The sequence below is a fragment of the Sinohyriopsis cumingii genome, chromosome 9 (assembly GCF_028554795.1).
Source record: "Sinohyriopsis cumingii isolate HCF-2022 chromosome 9, ASM2855479v2, whole genome shotgun sequence".
Taxonomy (NCBI): Eukaryota; Metazoa; Mollusca; class Bivalvia; order Unionida; family Unionidae; genus Sinohyriopsis; species Sinohyriopsis cumingii.
Genome location: NC_142969.1, coordinates 114,590,262 through 114,607,146, shown reverse-complemented (window position 1 = coordinate 114,607,146; position 16,885 = coordinate 114,590,262). Strand labels below are relative to the sequence as shown.

The 16,885-nt window shown below is 37.1% G+C and overlaps 1 protein-coding gene across 2 annotated transcripts in view; it reads right to left on the bottom strand.

The window, feature by feature from the left end:
- LOC149792503 (calcineurin-binding protein cabin-1-like) overlaps window positions 1-16,885 on the bottom strand; it is a 197,794-nt gene that overhangs the window by 156,785 nt on the left and 24,124 nt on the right. For both annotated transcript variants that reach the window (XM_089971114.1, XM_089971115.1), the window contains exons 5-8: window positions 16,423-16,524; window positions 13,265-13,343; window positions 10,841-10,970; window positions 500-548 (exon numbers count right to left, since the gene is read on the bottom strand). In XM_089971114.1, the coding sequence (XP_089827240.1) occupies window positions 500-548; window positions 10,841-10,970; window positions 13,265-13,343; window positions 16,423-16,524 (360 nt within the window). The remainder of the gene's footprint in view (window positions 1-499; window positions 549-10,840; window positions 10,971-13,264; window positions 13,344-16,422; window positions 16,525-16,885) is intronic.

The window sequence follows — 16,885 nt, the reverse complement described above, 5'->3', positions numbered from 1 at the left end:
GATTATATGACACGAATTACTGAAAAAACTGGTTAAGGACCAAAACAATGTGGTTTTTTATTATAACAGTACATTATATGCTGGAAACTGGTCTGATGTCACAAATTACCAGATATTCAGGAAACGTCAGAAAACACTCAAGTTATATGCTGGAAACTGAGAATTTGTTATAAATTAGCAGAAAAGACATGAAAGGCCCAAAATAATCATATGGCTTCAACTTCCACCAATCTGGTTTATTCTTTTGGGAAAAAATGTGATTTTTGTTAAGGCCAAATTCGGGACAATGGGCATCTCTGCTACAAGTGAAAAAGAAGGAAATTCCCTTCCCTTCCTACAAGTTAAAAAACAAATTTACATTTATATCCATGAAATAACAACCTGTCTTTAACAGATTCTTTTAAACGATTGTTTTAATTTTAAAATTTCAAGAAAAGAAAAGAAATATGACAGAAAAAAAAACACTTGAATGTTTGCAAAATAATTTTTTTTCTCTAACCTCTTTTGCCTCTTCAGGGTCCACTTGCCTGTCCATCACCTCAGAATCACTGTAAAAAGTAATTGTTAAAAATAAAACGGTCATATCCACTGCAAAGTGAAGTGTCCATCATTGCTGTTTACCAGTGGTGTTTAATAGCAAGTATGTTGCTTCCATTTTCATTCAAGTCATAACAACATGTATTTGTATTAATATTTGTGTTTTGCTGTACAAACTCACAAATTTGATAAAATAAATATTTTGATTAAAGTTTTATTTTTCTTTTCCATAAGTTAAATTTAATTCTAAAGTGATATTTCCCAAGTTTTCTGCCTGGATACTCACTTTATTTCAAGTTGACAGTGCTTTTGATCAAGCCACAAATTGAATACATGTACTTTTTGTTCAGTGTCAAGTAGAGTTCTTCCAATGAATGTTTGACCTAAATCCCTTAGGTTGTTGTACGATATGACAACCCTTTTATCAAGCTGTAATTTTACTGAATGCCTAGTAAAAAAGGGTGGTTATATGAACTCAGTTGTCTTGACACACAATGAACACATGTCCAATTGCAGCCTTTAAAAGATTTCACACAATGTATGATCAAAGTGTTATTTAAAGATCCCAAGCTCAGTTGCTACATCAGCACCCACATGATACTGAAGTTGAGGAAACTGAGTTGAATGATATTTACAATGACTAGACAACAATGTATGATTTCAGAACTTTATCAAACAATGAAGAGTCTTGGACTTTGTACCAGATGACGTTAGTTCTGGTATAGGATATTGTGGATTACAAAATTTGGACTTAAATTTGTTTATTTGCAAGACCATCAGAGCTGCCAACCCTCCAGACTCGCAATTAGTGAAAAGTGGGATAAAAATTAGTGAATTTAAAACACAATTAGTGAAAAATTAAATTAAATCATGACACTAACTCCATCCACTTCGCTGGTCAGCAGTGCATTACATGAAAATCCCAAAATAAAACTAAAACATTATTTACATTGATTACATGCACTACATTATTTGCAGCCAAATTTACTGATACACACAAACTTCATGTTATTTGTCATGATATGATGCAGCGGCAGTCTCGAACTTCCTCAATCAAGCAATGGTAAATTTGTTTTCAAAACAGTTTAGGCTTCTTGCCTTCTAGTTAATCTTGGTGACCTAAAATTGCTGCAATTTTTCAGCACCTAAGGAGGCAATTAAAGTTTGTCTTATTTTTCCTCACAATAGGAAATAATCTTTCACGTCACTGTTGCTGACCTCCAACTGAGAAAGGCAGGTTATGCTCAACAAGAAAGCTCACAAACAATGCTTCAGCATTGGTAGCATCCAGGACTTGAGTAGCTGGCTTAAAGTACTACAATACGGAAATCTGCTGGGGGTGCTACAGCAGTGTGCTTTTTCACATCATTCTGCCACTTGCCTCCAATGGCTCGTTTCGTTGCTTACAATTTATCTTTCATACATATACTTATAATAATATTCCTACATGGTACATATATGACAGGTAAATTATAAGCAACAATACCAGCCCTTGTGCACATTCCCAACTGTAAAATTCTTGGCACACTATTATGCGAAAATCATAATGTACATTAATGTTTGATGGCTGAAAGCTAGGCTAAATTTTTGGTGTACTCCAATCTATACTTCACTTTTTGTGGAATATAAATCTTTTTCCTTGGAGCTGAAAACATTTTAACTGCAGTGTAGCTTAATTACTAAACGGTATTAATCCAGAAGACAAAATGTTGAACAATGACTGATTAGTGGTGTTGGCGCATGCGTGGAAAACTGAACTCAAGCAAATTACGATATATGCTAAATATGCAAAAACAACGCCCTGAATGGAATACTACTTTCTCATTGGCCAACTGAAAATAAGTTAAAAATAAATACAGGACGTCATTTTCTTTTAACCAATGAGAGATCAGGGTCATGTTGAGAGGTAGCGTGGGAAAATGATTTGGCATTCCTTAAAGGTATGATATTAAGTCAAACTTGTGATAGGGATACACAGTTGAATGCCTGAGCTAAATATCGGTAACAAATTTATTAAGCTACGCAAAGCGTAGCTTGAAATATCAGCATTTATTCGTAAAGAGGTCGCACGAGCAAGGAGCCAAGTGTCCTCCCTTGTGGTTATTATATAGTACATGTATGACAGGTCAATTTTAGCAAAGATACGAGCCCCTGTGATGCCAAACAGTAATTCCAATCAGTGTTGGCAGCACATGCTCAGAAAAAAATTCCGGTTAGGCCCCAGTTTCTTTCAAAAGCATTGGTAAAACTACTCTTATACATATAGATTAAAATACGCTAAAATGCTTGCTACCGGGCCAACGGTACCAATCAGCTATAGTTCTACTAATATCGTGATTAGCAGTGCTGAAATATTTCGGCAACAGCCAATATCATGACTAGCACTTAACGGGAAACTTTAAAATAATTGAGAATTGGGGAATTCATGAATTTTTGGCATGCGGCATGAATCTGTGAATCCTGTAGAAAGTTGTGAAATTCACGCCAAAATCATGAGGTTTGGCAGCTATGGACCATCCATCCTGGAGGAGTAGCAATAACAAGATTTCCAAGATGGGCATTGTGTGTTGGCCATATCTGGATGTCATATCAATGCTATTTTCATTTAAAACCTACTCGACATCACAAGAAGTCTTTTTGTGAAAACTCCACATTAATATCACTGTCTCTGTTCAGGAAGGGTTGAAATAATATTATTTTCAAAATGATTACTATGGTGGCCATATTGGATTTCAGATTAACAACATATGTTTAATGTGCCAACTAGGTATCATTCATAAAAAATTAAAACCCCATTTTGATATGACCATCCATTCAGGAGTAGCAATGACATGGTTTTCAAGATGGCCATTATCCAGTGGTGGCCATATTAGTTGTCAGATCAGCACCATTTTCATTTAGACCACCTAGACATGATAAAAAGCTTTTAGCAACAAAAAAAAAACATGCTGACATGACCATCATGCATGGAGAAGAAGTAGTCATTGTTTTTATGGTTGCTACAAACCATGGAGTTAACCATCCAACACAAAATGATCAACCTGTGAAAAGAAAACAATCCCACCAATTCAACTATTGATCACAAAATGACCAATGAGAATAAACGAATTAATCCTTAACAGGGTATCAACTCCTACAATGATCAATAACAACATATAAAGCTACTTTCACACTTGTGGAAGCAAAAGTAACCATTGGCTAATTATTTTTTCAAAGAAAACAAAATTGTAGTATAATTTTTTTTAGATCAAAGTATATTTTTTTCCACTGCAGAAGGGACTGGTCTCGTGTTCTGGGTTTAATGCCATATTTTAACCCAAGATAAGCTATACATGGCAGCCAGTATATTTGGTGGAGGAAAATCACAGGGAATAGCAACCATTCATGGGAAGCTACTGGCAAGCTTTCTCACATACCCATGTTGGCCAAGCCAAGACCTAAACACACAAAGACCAGTGAGATGTCAAGTTATCTGTAAAGGCGAGTGCCTTAGACCATTCTGGGCCAGTGAGATGTCAAGTGATCTGTACAGGCGAGTGCCTTAGACCATTCTGGGCCAATGAGATGTCAAGTGATCTGTACAGGCGAGTGCCTTAGACCATTCTGGGCCAGTGAGATGTCAAGTGATCTGTAAAGGCAAGTGCCTTAGACCATCCAGGGCCAGTGAGATGTCAAGTGATTTGTAAAGGCAAGTGCCTTAGACCATCCAGGGCCAGTGAGATGTCAAGTGATTTGTAAAGGCAAGTGCCTTAGACCATCCAGGGCCAGTGAGATGTCAAGTGATTTGGAAAGGTGAGTGCCTTAGATAATCCAGGGTCAGTGAGATGTCAAGTGATTTGTAAAGGCAAGTGCCTTAGACCATTCTGGGCCAGTGAGATGTCAAGTGATTTGTAAAGGCAAGTGCCTTAGACCATCCAGAGCCAGTGAGATGTCAAGTGATTTGTAAAGGTGAGTGCCTTAGAACATTCAGGGCCAGTGAGATGTCAAGTGATTTATAAAGGCGAGTGCCTTAGACCATTCTAGGCCAGTGAGGTGTCAAGTGATCTGTAAAGGCTAGTGCCTTAGACCATTCTGGGCCAGTGAGGTGTCAAATTACACTGGACAACAAATTTTTACAAAAGTCATGTTACTGAAATAAAATTAGTCAATTCTTATCAATTTGTATGTGCTGAACACGAATATGACAGTCAAATTGCAAAATTGGCTCTAGTTTTTTTGTAATCTGCAAGAAATTAATGTTTACATAACGAAATGCATTCCAATAGTAAAAGGTCAACTGTAATAGCCTACCTATAAAAAATCAAGTCATTGACTACATCTTAGATTTCTTCGCCTGTCTCTTGTACAGCTGTTCGGGAGCATCTCTGAGGAGTGTCCAGCAGTAGTCAGCCAGCATTGTAGTGGACCATTTTCCCTGGTATCTTTGTTCCATTGTTGCGATATCTTGATGAAAACGTTCGCCGTGTTCATCACGAACAATACCACAGTTGCTAGGAAAGAAATCCAAATGGGAATGAAGGAAGTGAATCTTTAGAGACATATTGCAGCCAAGTTTCTTATACTTCATCAACATGTCTTCTACTAGTTCCTTATAGTTTTCTGCCCTAACATTTCCGAGGAAGTTTGTAGAAACTAGGCGAAAAGCATTCCATGCTTGTTTCGCGTCACCTTCCAGCAAGTTGTTGAACCGGTCATCTTTGAAAAGCTCTCGAATCTGAGGACCCACAAAAACTCCCTCTTTAATCTTTGCTTCGCTGAGTCAAGGGAATTTTTCATGCAGGTATCGGAATGCTGGCAAAGTCCGGTCAATGGCTTTCACGAAATTCTTCATCAAACCTAGTTTGATGTGAAGGGGTGGTAGCAAGATTTTCTGAGCCTCAACCAGAGCTGGGTGTTGGATATTCTTCTCTCCAATGGCTACATTCTGCCTGTGAGTCCATTCCTTCCTCATGTAGTGCATTTCCCTTGCTCGGCTATCCCACTCGCATAAGAAACACATGTATTTTGTATATCCTTGCTGCAGTCCCATTAAAAGGGCAACTACCTTCAAATCACCACAGAGGTGCCAGCTGTACTTGTTATACTCAATGGAATTCAGTAGCTGCCTTAAGTTATCGTATGTCTCTTTCATGTGGACAGCATACGCTACTGGAATAGATGGAAGAATGTTTCCATTGTGCAAAAGCACAGCCTTGAGACTCAGTTTCTAAGAGTCCACAAATAGTCTCCATTCTTGTGGGTCATGAGTGATTTTTAAAGCATTCATGAGGCCCTCAATATCGGAACAGAATATCAGATTACTTTCCTTTCTGAAGAAAGGCTCCAATTGCTGGTGGCGCTTTCGATATGCAGTAATTGTGACATCTTCTTCTAGAAGATTCCATTGTTGGAGTCTTGATCCTAGCAATTCTGCCTTGTTCTTTGATAAGTCCAAATCACGAATCAGGTCATTTAGTTCTTCCTGTGTTATTCTGTGTGGGGTTGATGATGCACCACAGTGAAAATCTGGATCACTGCATGCTGATGGACCAGGAGAAGAACAGGTCGACTCACCTTTGTCTTCGTCAGATGAATCAAGAGAATATTCTGCTGGAGGTTCTGGAATAGGAAGTCCCTCACCATGTGGAACTGGTCTCAATGCAGACGGAATGTTTGGGTAGACTATTCTCGACTTCTTTCGCTTCGTTATTCCGCCGGAAAGAGGAGGAACCAAGCAAAAGTAACAGTCATTTAGGTGGTTGCTTGGCTCTCTCCACACCATTGGGACTGCAAACGGCATTGATGACCTTTTGCAATTCAACCACTGTGAAAGCTGTGTTGTACATGTAGCACAGCATATATGCGGAGCCCAAGGCTTGTCTTGGTCACCAACCTTGCATCCGAAGTAAAGATGATATGCCTTCTTCACTTGAGAATTGATACTTTTCTTCTGGTTGGCAAATGTCACTTCCCCACAAATATAGCAAAAATTGTCCGCGGTATTAACACACTTTCGAGGCATTACTGTTCTTTATTGTACGTAAATGGATAAAATAATAAGTTTTATGTAACAGTAGCTTGAACTGTCTCGCACAACGTCTAAAATATTTTAAATGCTGAACCTATCTGATTGGGCTTTATATAGTACACTGCTTACGTCAGCTTCAGCAGCCGCCTGGCATTAGTATAATAGGCCTACACATGTATAGTACACTGCTGACGTCAACTTACTTCAGCAGCCGCATGGCATTAGTATTGCATTGCATCAGAAAATGATGCAATCAACTGTGGATGATGTGAGCATGATGGTATTATGCAATGTTACATCATTATTCCGGATGTTGCTGCAGTCCTACTGGAGAAATTTACACAGTGAAACATAGAAAATGAGGTATATGAATATCTTCAAAACGAGAGCCAATACAAATTTTTCACGGTTATATTCGTGTTCGGCACACCAAAATACTACAGATTAGGGCCTTTTCAAGTCAGTAATGATTTCACTGTTGACCAGTGTTATCTGTAAAGGTGAGTGCCTTAGACCATCCAGGGCCAGTGAGATGTCAAGTGATTTGGAAAGGCAAGTGCCTTAGAAAATTCAGGGCCAGTGAGGTGTCGAGTGATCTGTAAAGGCTAGTGCCTTAGACCATCCAGGTCCAGTGAGATGTCAAGTGATTTGTAAAGGCGAGTGCCTTAGACCATCCAGGGCCAGTGAGATGTCAAGTGATTTGTAAAGGTGAGTGCCTTAGAACATTCAGGGCCAGTGAGATGTCAAGTTATTTATAAAGGCAAGTGCCTTAGACCATTCTGGGCCAGTGTGATGTCAAGTGATTTGTCAAGGTGAGTGCCTTAGACCATCCAGGGCCAGTGTGATGTCAAGTGATTTGTAAAGGCGAGTGCCTGAGACCATCCAGGGCCAGTGAAATGTCAAGTGATTTGTAAAGGCGAGTGACTTAGACCATCCAGGGCCAGTGAGATGTCAAGTGATTTGTAAAGGTGAGTGCCTTAGAACATTCAGGGCCAGTGAGATGTCAAGTGATTTATAAAGGCAAGTGCCTTAGACCATTCTAGGCCAGTGAGGTGTCAAGTGATCTGTAAAGGCGAGTGCCTTAGACCATTCTAGGTCAATGAGATGTCAAGTGATTTGTAAAGGCAAGTGCCTTAGACCATTCTGGGCCAGTGAGATGTCAAGTGATTTGTAAAGGCAAGTGCCTTAGACCATTCTAGGCCAGTGAGATGTCAAGTGATCTGTAAAGGCTAGTACCTTAGACCATTCTGGACCAGTGAGATGTCAAGTGATTTGTAAAGGCAAGTGCCTTAGACCATTCTGGGCCAGTGAGATGTCAAGTGATTTGTAAAGGCAAGTGCCTTAGAACATTCAGGGCCCCTGCAAGAGGGACATACATACTATTATTAACAAACAAAGTTAGATTATTTCATGTTTTAGGTACTTTTGATATTTTTCAATAGCAACCCAGGCAAGGCTCACATCAAATTGCTATTTTTACTTCTTTTTTTTTAAAAATACAGATCTTAATCAAAGTGACTAAATAGAAACCAGTAAAACATATCCATCAAACAATAAATGACCAGCCATGTATGATATAGTGGTTTTTAATTCCAGTAAGAAAAATGGATGACAATTTCTATTATAAAACAGGCATAACGATCAGAAACCAAATACAAGGTCTTCTGGATACTAGGTCTTGCCTGCCAATATTGAAAAACTGTATCCTTCCTGTATATAACTTGTGAATTTTTTTTAATATTAAATTCACTGCCACTGTTACTGCTGGAATGTGATAACCGTGCTACACTATATGTTAAGGGCCGTTCCAGTAAAACATACCTGGGACCCAGGCAAGGCACTTTTATTGTGGGGTACCCATTTCGCTTCACTGCCATCTAATGAAAGCAAGATATTAAATGACTGTCCGGGGCTATTTTGTTGTATGCAGAAAAGTACATTTTTGGTATAAAAAAAATCTCCAAGAAAACCTAACCAAACACATAAATATCAGGAAATATACTGTTACCTTTAAAATACAGCCATGTTGGAAAGACACACCAGAGTGTGATCGGGGAATACCTAGTGCTTCTCTGTTTTTGCTAATCTTAAGTTGCCACTGTAAACATTATCATTCAGAAAATATATTCAGTCTAAGTGGACATTTTTCTTTTGCAATCTTCTATTGTTATGTCAGAACTTAGGTGCTAAGAAACTCACTCCAAACTGTTGCCTAGGAGTTTTGAAAGATGACTGACATTCAGAGAGGGTGTGAATATGTATATGCGTCTATCTGTAGGGACGCCATTGTCAGGAGTAGTGCAATAGCTTACCTCTACCTTGAAGAGCTGAGCCAAGAATGTTCCTTTCCCATCTACACAGCATGTACAAAAAGGGACAAACCTCTTTCAATTTACTTCCCCTTCCATAGCTGCCAACCTTCCAGGCTCACAATTAGTGAAAATAGGGATAAAAAGTCGTGAATTTGGACACGAATTCGTGAATAATACTATGACAATAACTCCGTCCACTCTGACTACTCCGACCGTCAATACTACACTATATCAAGTTCGCAAAATAAAAATAAAACACTACATATATGCAGAAATATTTATTTATCAAGACATGATACTGTGGCAGACTTGAACTTCCTCAACTGCTTGATCGTAAATTTGTTTTCTAAACAGTTCCGACTTCTTGCCTGCTGGTTGATCTTGGGGACTAAAATTGCTGACAAATTTTCTGCAGCTAAGGAGGCCTTAAAGTCTGTCTTATTTTTCCTCACTAAAGAAAATACTCTTTCGCTGTCACTGTTGCTGTGAGGAATGCACAGGAGCTGCAGCATTTTTGGTTCTTCCACAGGAAAATTTGGAAGCGATTTTCGAGTCCGGGAACATATGTCAGAACAAATGTTTAGCATGGTCTCAAGCTGATAAAGGTAGATTGTGTTCGACACAAGAAAACTCACAAATAATGCTTAAGCGTTGGTAGCCTGCGGGTCTTCCACCAATGGTTTAAAATATTCCAGAGATGAAATCTGTGAATTCTTAATTTTCCCAACTTCTACGTGTTTTTTGCAACCGACATTCTTCCTCACATCGTCTCTGCGATGGCACACCGAGTGCAAAAAGCATGAATGAATATCAATGTTTAATGGCAGAATGCACGGCCAATTTTTGATATATTCCAAATTAAACTTCACTTTTTGAGTAATACATTTCTTTTTCCTTGGCGGGGAAGACATTTTCAAAATCTTACATGCGATGCTGAACGTTAACTCGAATCGGTGTTTTGACGCATGCGCAGAGCAAATTTCCGGTTAGGCCCCAGTTTCTCTCAAAAGCATTTGTAAAACTACTCTTATACATATAGATTAAAATAGGCCAAAATGCTTGCGACCGGGCCAACTGTACTAATCGGCTGTAGATCTACTAATATCGTGACCAGCGTACCGGACCGTTTCGGCAACTGCGAATGTCACGACTACCGCTTAACGGGAAATCGGTTATTTTATTAGATTTAAAATAATTGAGGATCGGAAAATTCGTGAATTTTTGTCTTACGGCGTGAATTCGTGAATCGCTGAAAAAGTCGTGAAATTCACACCAATTTCGTGAGGGTTGGCAGCTATGCCCTTCCACCAATTAGGTGGGTACCCATATACTTTGTTATATATTTAAAGCTTTCACTGGGGGTACAAATAACATTACCTCTCAGCATGTGTCAAAATCATCTACTCTATCAATCTGAATATAAAGACAGTTTTGTTAATTAGGTTACTGCAAAATACCAGTAACTTTATTCATTTTCATTGATAACTGTGTATAAATATAAATATAAATAAATAAATAAATATATATATATATATATATATATATATATATATATATATATATATATATATATATATATATATATATATATATATATATATCAAAGTTTGTGTTTTTCTGACCTTGTAATAGCACATGGTATTGGCTTTATTTTCTAACAATAATATACATGGGAAATGTACTTGATGGAGAACTGGTAATTTTCAGTCTTAAGTAGTAATTCAAATTGCTATTTACTTATTTATCCAATTCTGTATGTACTAAAATTAAATTAAAATTTCTTCCCATCCAAAATGCTTAAGGATCAAGAAAATTAATTTAAGGGAAAAATGTAAAGTTTTATAAAGTAAAGTTTATAACCTTAAGAGTCATCAGCGTAGACAGGTTGGTGTTAAATATATTATGTGAGCACAAGGTTCTGGATACAGTTTACTTTCTCACAGAATAGTATCACATGGTTTTCTAGAGCAAAACAATCTGTTACCACAATGTCCAGAGATGCTGGCTCTCTCGTCTAAATGATGGTATTTCTTTGAAAATCTGATTCCTCAGGGCAAGGCCTTTGCTGTAATTCCCATCCATTTCCAGTCCTTTGGATATGTAGTATAAACAGGCTGAAAGAAAATATACAGTGCCATAAAGGAGTTCTATGAATGTCCATCATTATTTGGTATTCTCTCTCTCTTTCTCTCTCTCTCACAGCGACACACATACCACTGGACCTTGACAAAAAAATCAGTTCTGATTATCATTGTAGCATATCTAGTGTTATATTTAGTGTGAAGGCCCATCAACAGGGGCGGAGATCCCTTTCACAACCCCTGAGTTAGATCTAACAAAAATAAAACCAATGAAAGCACTGGGAGTACTGATGGCATGGAATGAAGTGATACTAATTTATACAAGTTGAAATGCAAGATACAACTCCAGCGATATTGTTATTTCTCAGGTTTGCTTCCTTATTATGTTTGAAACATAAATTTAGGAATAACAGAGTTTTTGTGGAGATTTGTTTCTAAAAGCATATCTACTATTTTACCATTAGGGGAGCAATAACCAGTGTAGATACGATCAGGTCCCATCATTGACTTAATTCTGACTTGCTTCCTTTGACAAAACAAATGTATTTTCAAGAACATTGGAGCAACAACTTGTAACCAGTTTTAGTAAGGCCCTAAAATTAGTTTACTTTTATTAGTAATAACAACTATATTATGTACAAGAGAATGAATACTCTGCCATAGACATATAAGGTTTCATCCCATCAAGTCGAAAATGAAGAATGACCTTTCTTGTAACATGAAAGGAATTTTTCTATCTTCAATATGTGTAAGACACTGATAGCAACCTTCCCCAATAATTGCACAGGGCAAACAGAATAGTGATTAGACTGTCCAAGATATAATAGTGATCAGGTTGTCCAAGACATATATAGCAACTTACCACAGTAAATGTACAGAGCAGAACAGTGATCAGGTTGTCCAAGACATATATAGCAACTTACCACAGTAAATGTACAGAGTAGAATAGTGATCAGGTTCTCCAAGACATATATAGCAACTTACCACAGTAAATGTACAGAGCAGAATAGTGATCAGGTTGTCCAAGACATAATAGTGATCAGGTTGTCCAAGACATATATAGCAACTTACCACAGTAAATGTACAGAGTAGAATAGTGATCAGGTTGTCCAAGACATATATAGCAACTTATCACAGTAAATGTACAGAGCAGAATAGTGATCAGGTTGTCCAAGACATATATAGCAACTTACCACAGTAAATGTACAGAGTAGAATAGTGATCAGGTTCTCCAAGACATATATAGCAACTTACCACAGTAAATGTACAGAGCAGAATAGTGATCAGGTTGTCCAAGACATATATAGTGATCAGGTTGTCCAAGACATAATAGTGATCAGATTGTCCAAGACATAATAGTGATCAGGTTGTCCAAGACATATATAGCAACTTACCACAGTAAATGTACAGAGCAGAATAGTGATCAAATTGTCCAAGACATATATAGCAACTTACCACAGTAAATGTACAGAGCAGAATAGTGATCAAATTGTCCAAGACATATATAGCAACTTACCACAGTAAATGTACAGAGCAAAATAGTGATTAGGTTGTCCAAGATATATACAGCAACTTACATTGGTAATTACACAGAGCATAATAGTGATCAGGTTCTCCAAGACATATATAGCAACTTACCACAGTAAATGTACAGAGCAGAATAGTGATCAGGTTGTCCAAGACATATATAGCAACTTACCACACTAAATGTACAGAGCAGAATAGTGATCAGGTTGTCAAAGATAAATGTAGGAACTTACCACAGTAAATGTACAGAGCAGAATAGTGATTAGGTTGTCCAAGATACATAAAGCAACTTACCACAGTAATTGCACAGAGCAGATCAGATTGTTAAAGATATATAGAGCAACTTACCACAGTAACTGCACAGAGCAGAATAGTGATCAGGTTGTCCAATACATATATAGGAACATACCACAGCAATTGCACAGAGCAAACAGAATAGTGATCAGGTTGTCCAAGACATATATAGCAACTTACCACAGTAATTGCACAGAGCAGAATAGTGATCAGGTTGTCCAATACATATATAGGAACATACCACAGTAACTGCACATATCAAACAGAACAGTGATCAGATTATCCAAAAACATTGGAGCTATAAGTTGTAAGACCCTAAAGTTAGTTTACTTTTATTAGTAATACTAACTATATCTTTGAAGAAAAGAATGGATACTATGTCATAGGCATACAGGATTTAATCCCATCAAGTCAAAAATAAAGAATGACCTTTCTTGTAACATGAAAGGAATTTGTACAAATATTCTTGTTATCTTCATGTACTAAAGACAATGACAGCAACTTACCCCAGTAATTGCACAGGGCAAAGAGTATAGTGATCAGATTGTCCAAACATGGCCAATGCTTTGGGTTGCATTCTAGTCCCTGAAATAATATTTTAAAAAATACAGTTACCTCTGGAAAATTTCATGCAGAAATACAATATATTCATATTTAGCAAAGAAAAACTTCTCATGCATCTAAATGGAGGTTTTCCCAATCCATTTTCTACACAACTGTGCAGTGGCTAGTGAATTTGAATTTGTGCTATGCTGACAATGTTTGACAGGAAGTTCAGTTTATTCATTTAAAGACACTGGGGAATTTCAAAGGGGGGGAGGCATTTCATGACGGGTGTTTCTGACACTATTTTGTATCCATCGTAGAACTTGAAATAGTGATAGACGAAATAGAATTTAAATTTAACATCATTTTCAAATACTTCTAAAAAGCCTTAATAAAATTAAAAAGAGAAAAAACACATAAAACCATGAGTTTGGTTTCCCTGTTTTTTCATAATCAATAATACTAAGTAACCACTACTTCCTTCTAAAACTCTTTCTTTGCATACATGAAAGCCTACAAGATAGAAAGTAATTTTTTATCATAAATTAAGGTTCTGCATGATTAATTACCTAATCCCATTCATGTCTAGACGTAACTTTTGCTACCTCCGGAATCCAGCCCTCCAAGGAAGGCACAAAAATGTGTCTTTCCCATCAATATACCATATGAACTACATATAAAGTATCTATGAGAATAAATTCTTCCCAAATAAAATAACAATTACATATCTTTGCCACTACAGGAGATAGGTCTACTTGTACACCAGGCATTCTTCTTCTTAGCTTGAGCAACACATCAACCAGAAGGCTTGAATTTGCGGTGATTGTTCTTGTTCTAGGGTTTAACGCCACTTTTCAGCACAAGATAGGCTATACATGGCACCCAGTATAACTGGTGGAGGAAGAACCCTGGAAAACCCAGGGAAGAACCACCAACCCACGAGAAGCTACCGGCAGGCTTTCCCACATACCAACGATAGCCGAGCCTTGGACTCGAACCCACGCAGACAGAGGTGAGATGGCAGTGATCTGTAACGGAGAGCGCTTTAGACCACTCTGCCACTCAGGGCTCCAATTTGCGGTGATGTGAGAGGCTTAATTGTGATGTGATCAGGAAAACATTATCTGAGAACCATAATTTACAATAGAAATTCCCTTTCCTTATCAAATGCATTACCAGATTACATTAACATTAGTAAAATTGATGACAGTAGGAAATGCATGAGCGTCCAAACTCTACATTCCCCTGCTGAACAACCAATTGGAGAAGGTCCATTTAAGCATCCCCATGAAATGGATAAAACTATTCCCTTGTTAAGTTACAGAACAACCAATTGGAGAAAGTTTATATACGAGTCCCCATGTAATGGATAATACCATTCCCCTGCTAAAATGCTAAACAACCAAGGAGTAACTATTAGCAACATAATTTTCATGAGTAAGTCTTTCATTTGGGATTCTAGCAGCAAATGAAAAGATGGCAACATGTTCAAATCCATGGTTTCCTGTTTTTCCTGTCCCATTTGCAAGGAAATAGTGGTAGCAGGGAATGTTTAGGAGAAATTCAAAAGGAGCATACTCCATTAAGATGCCTACATACTCAATTTTGGGGTGAAGGCTCAGGAATTCAACACCAGAAGACTTTGATCTAGTGAATTTTTCCCTGCTTTTCTTCAAGGCAAAAATCTGACAAAGTACATTTAGTACACCAAAGGACTGTTTCATAAATGTCCTCTGATACCTTAAATTTCTTGTACTTGGTGCATCTAGTTGCCACTATCTACCTATAATGACAATGAAACATGACTAATAAAAGAAACTAAATGTGCAAACTTGATTCAAAATAAACTAGCTCAAAAATATACAAAATACTAAAATCCAATGAAATTCAACAGTATTTGCTATAATGAATACATAAAAAAGCTGTACAAACAGCATGATAAGAAGTCCACAACACTGGAAGACTAGGAAAATTGCTGAGGGCTGTTCCATTTAAACAAACATGGTACCCAGGAAAGGCAGTTTTTACAAAATGTATACCTTGGTACTTTGATTTCACAGACTTCAAATTAAAATGATAAGAGAATTCTAAATTGCATCTATGGGTTAGTACCCCACTTTAAAAGTGACTTTCCTGCATCCCATTTATGTTTTAATGGAACAGCCCTGATAAAAACTATAAAAATCAGTTGACAATGCATGAAGTAAAGAAATATCTACAAAACAATACCAGCTCTGCAGGAATTATATATATATATATATATATATATATATATATATATATATATATATATATATATATATATATATATATATATATTTCCAGTATCAGCAACAAGCTGAAATTAGTTGAAACATAATGAAGTTAAAAGGTTTAATTCCTGTAGCAACAGCCATGTAAAGTTTCGCAAACATACCATTTTTCTGTTTTATTTCTTTGTCTTGTCTATGTTTTGTATTTGCCTTTGAAAAAGACTCATTAAAGAGTTGAAAGTGCTCAAGCTAGTTAGATACTAGTTTCGCACTGTTCATTGTCAGTTTATTGCATTTATCTTAATCAATCCCTGACACACATGATCCCTTGCTGGATCCAGTGCACTTGCAAGGATTGTTATTCACCATATGATTTGTATTCTTTATATATATATATATATATATATACATATTATAACTATCTTGCCTGTGCTGAGTGAAAGCTTAAAACTTATGAACTTTAAGTATACTTACAGCCACCTAGCAGTTGGCAGGGGAGGTCATTAAAATGGTATCTTGGAAGAGTTTATTTCCAAAGATAATATTTCTATAGTCTATATCAGAGTGGTCCAACCTCTACAAGCCTGCAGTTCATTCTTTGCTCATAAAAAGGTAAGTTCTACATTTATAGTATCATTAATATGTATCATGTACAGCCCACAAACTTTACATATTGGATCCCTGTGGTCCAGTGTTAAAGATCATGGGCCACCCTGGTCTGTATGGTATAAAGACAGGAGCGATGAATTTGTCATTTGAAGTGGGCTTGGTTTGGGAGGTATATGCCTAATGTTAATGTAATAGGGCACTATATTCAACAGATTTTTTATTTTAAATTCTAATAATTTAATTATGTTGGCTGTTACCTGTTGAAAGCCAAATTTGGCAAGCTGGTAATTTTCAGTCTTAACAGCCAAGGTGCCAATCTTGAACCAGACAGTAACTTCACTGGTATCAATTTTGATGGCCTGCAAATAAATGCAACTGAAATGATGTGAACAATAAATATCAAGTGTGCATAAATATATATTTCACATATAATGATATTTTCTGATCTAGCAGGAGGATATTGTAATTTCCTCCATCCACCTGTATGTCTGTCCATACCTTTAGCTCCTCCTGAACTGCTTGATAAAAATTCATCAAACACTGTGCATATTATACCCAAGATGTAGCCGTCTGTCACAGAAATAAAGTATTGGAGACCCCGTTCCTTTAATCCCTTGGAGTCAAAAGCCAAATTTTGAGTATTTTCCATTCCAAACTTTAAATATGTGGTCACTGCAGGAGAACATGATCCATGGAGTAACATATCCTGGGACATGGTAA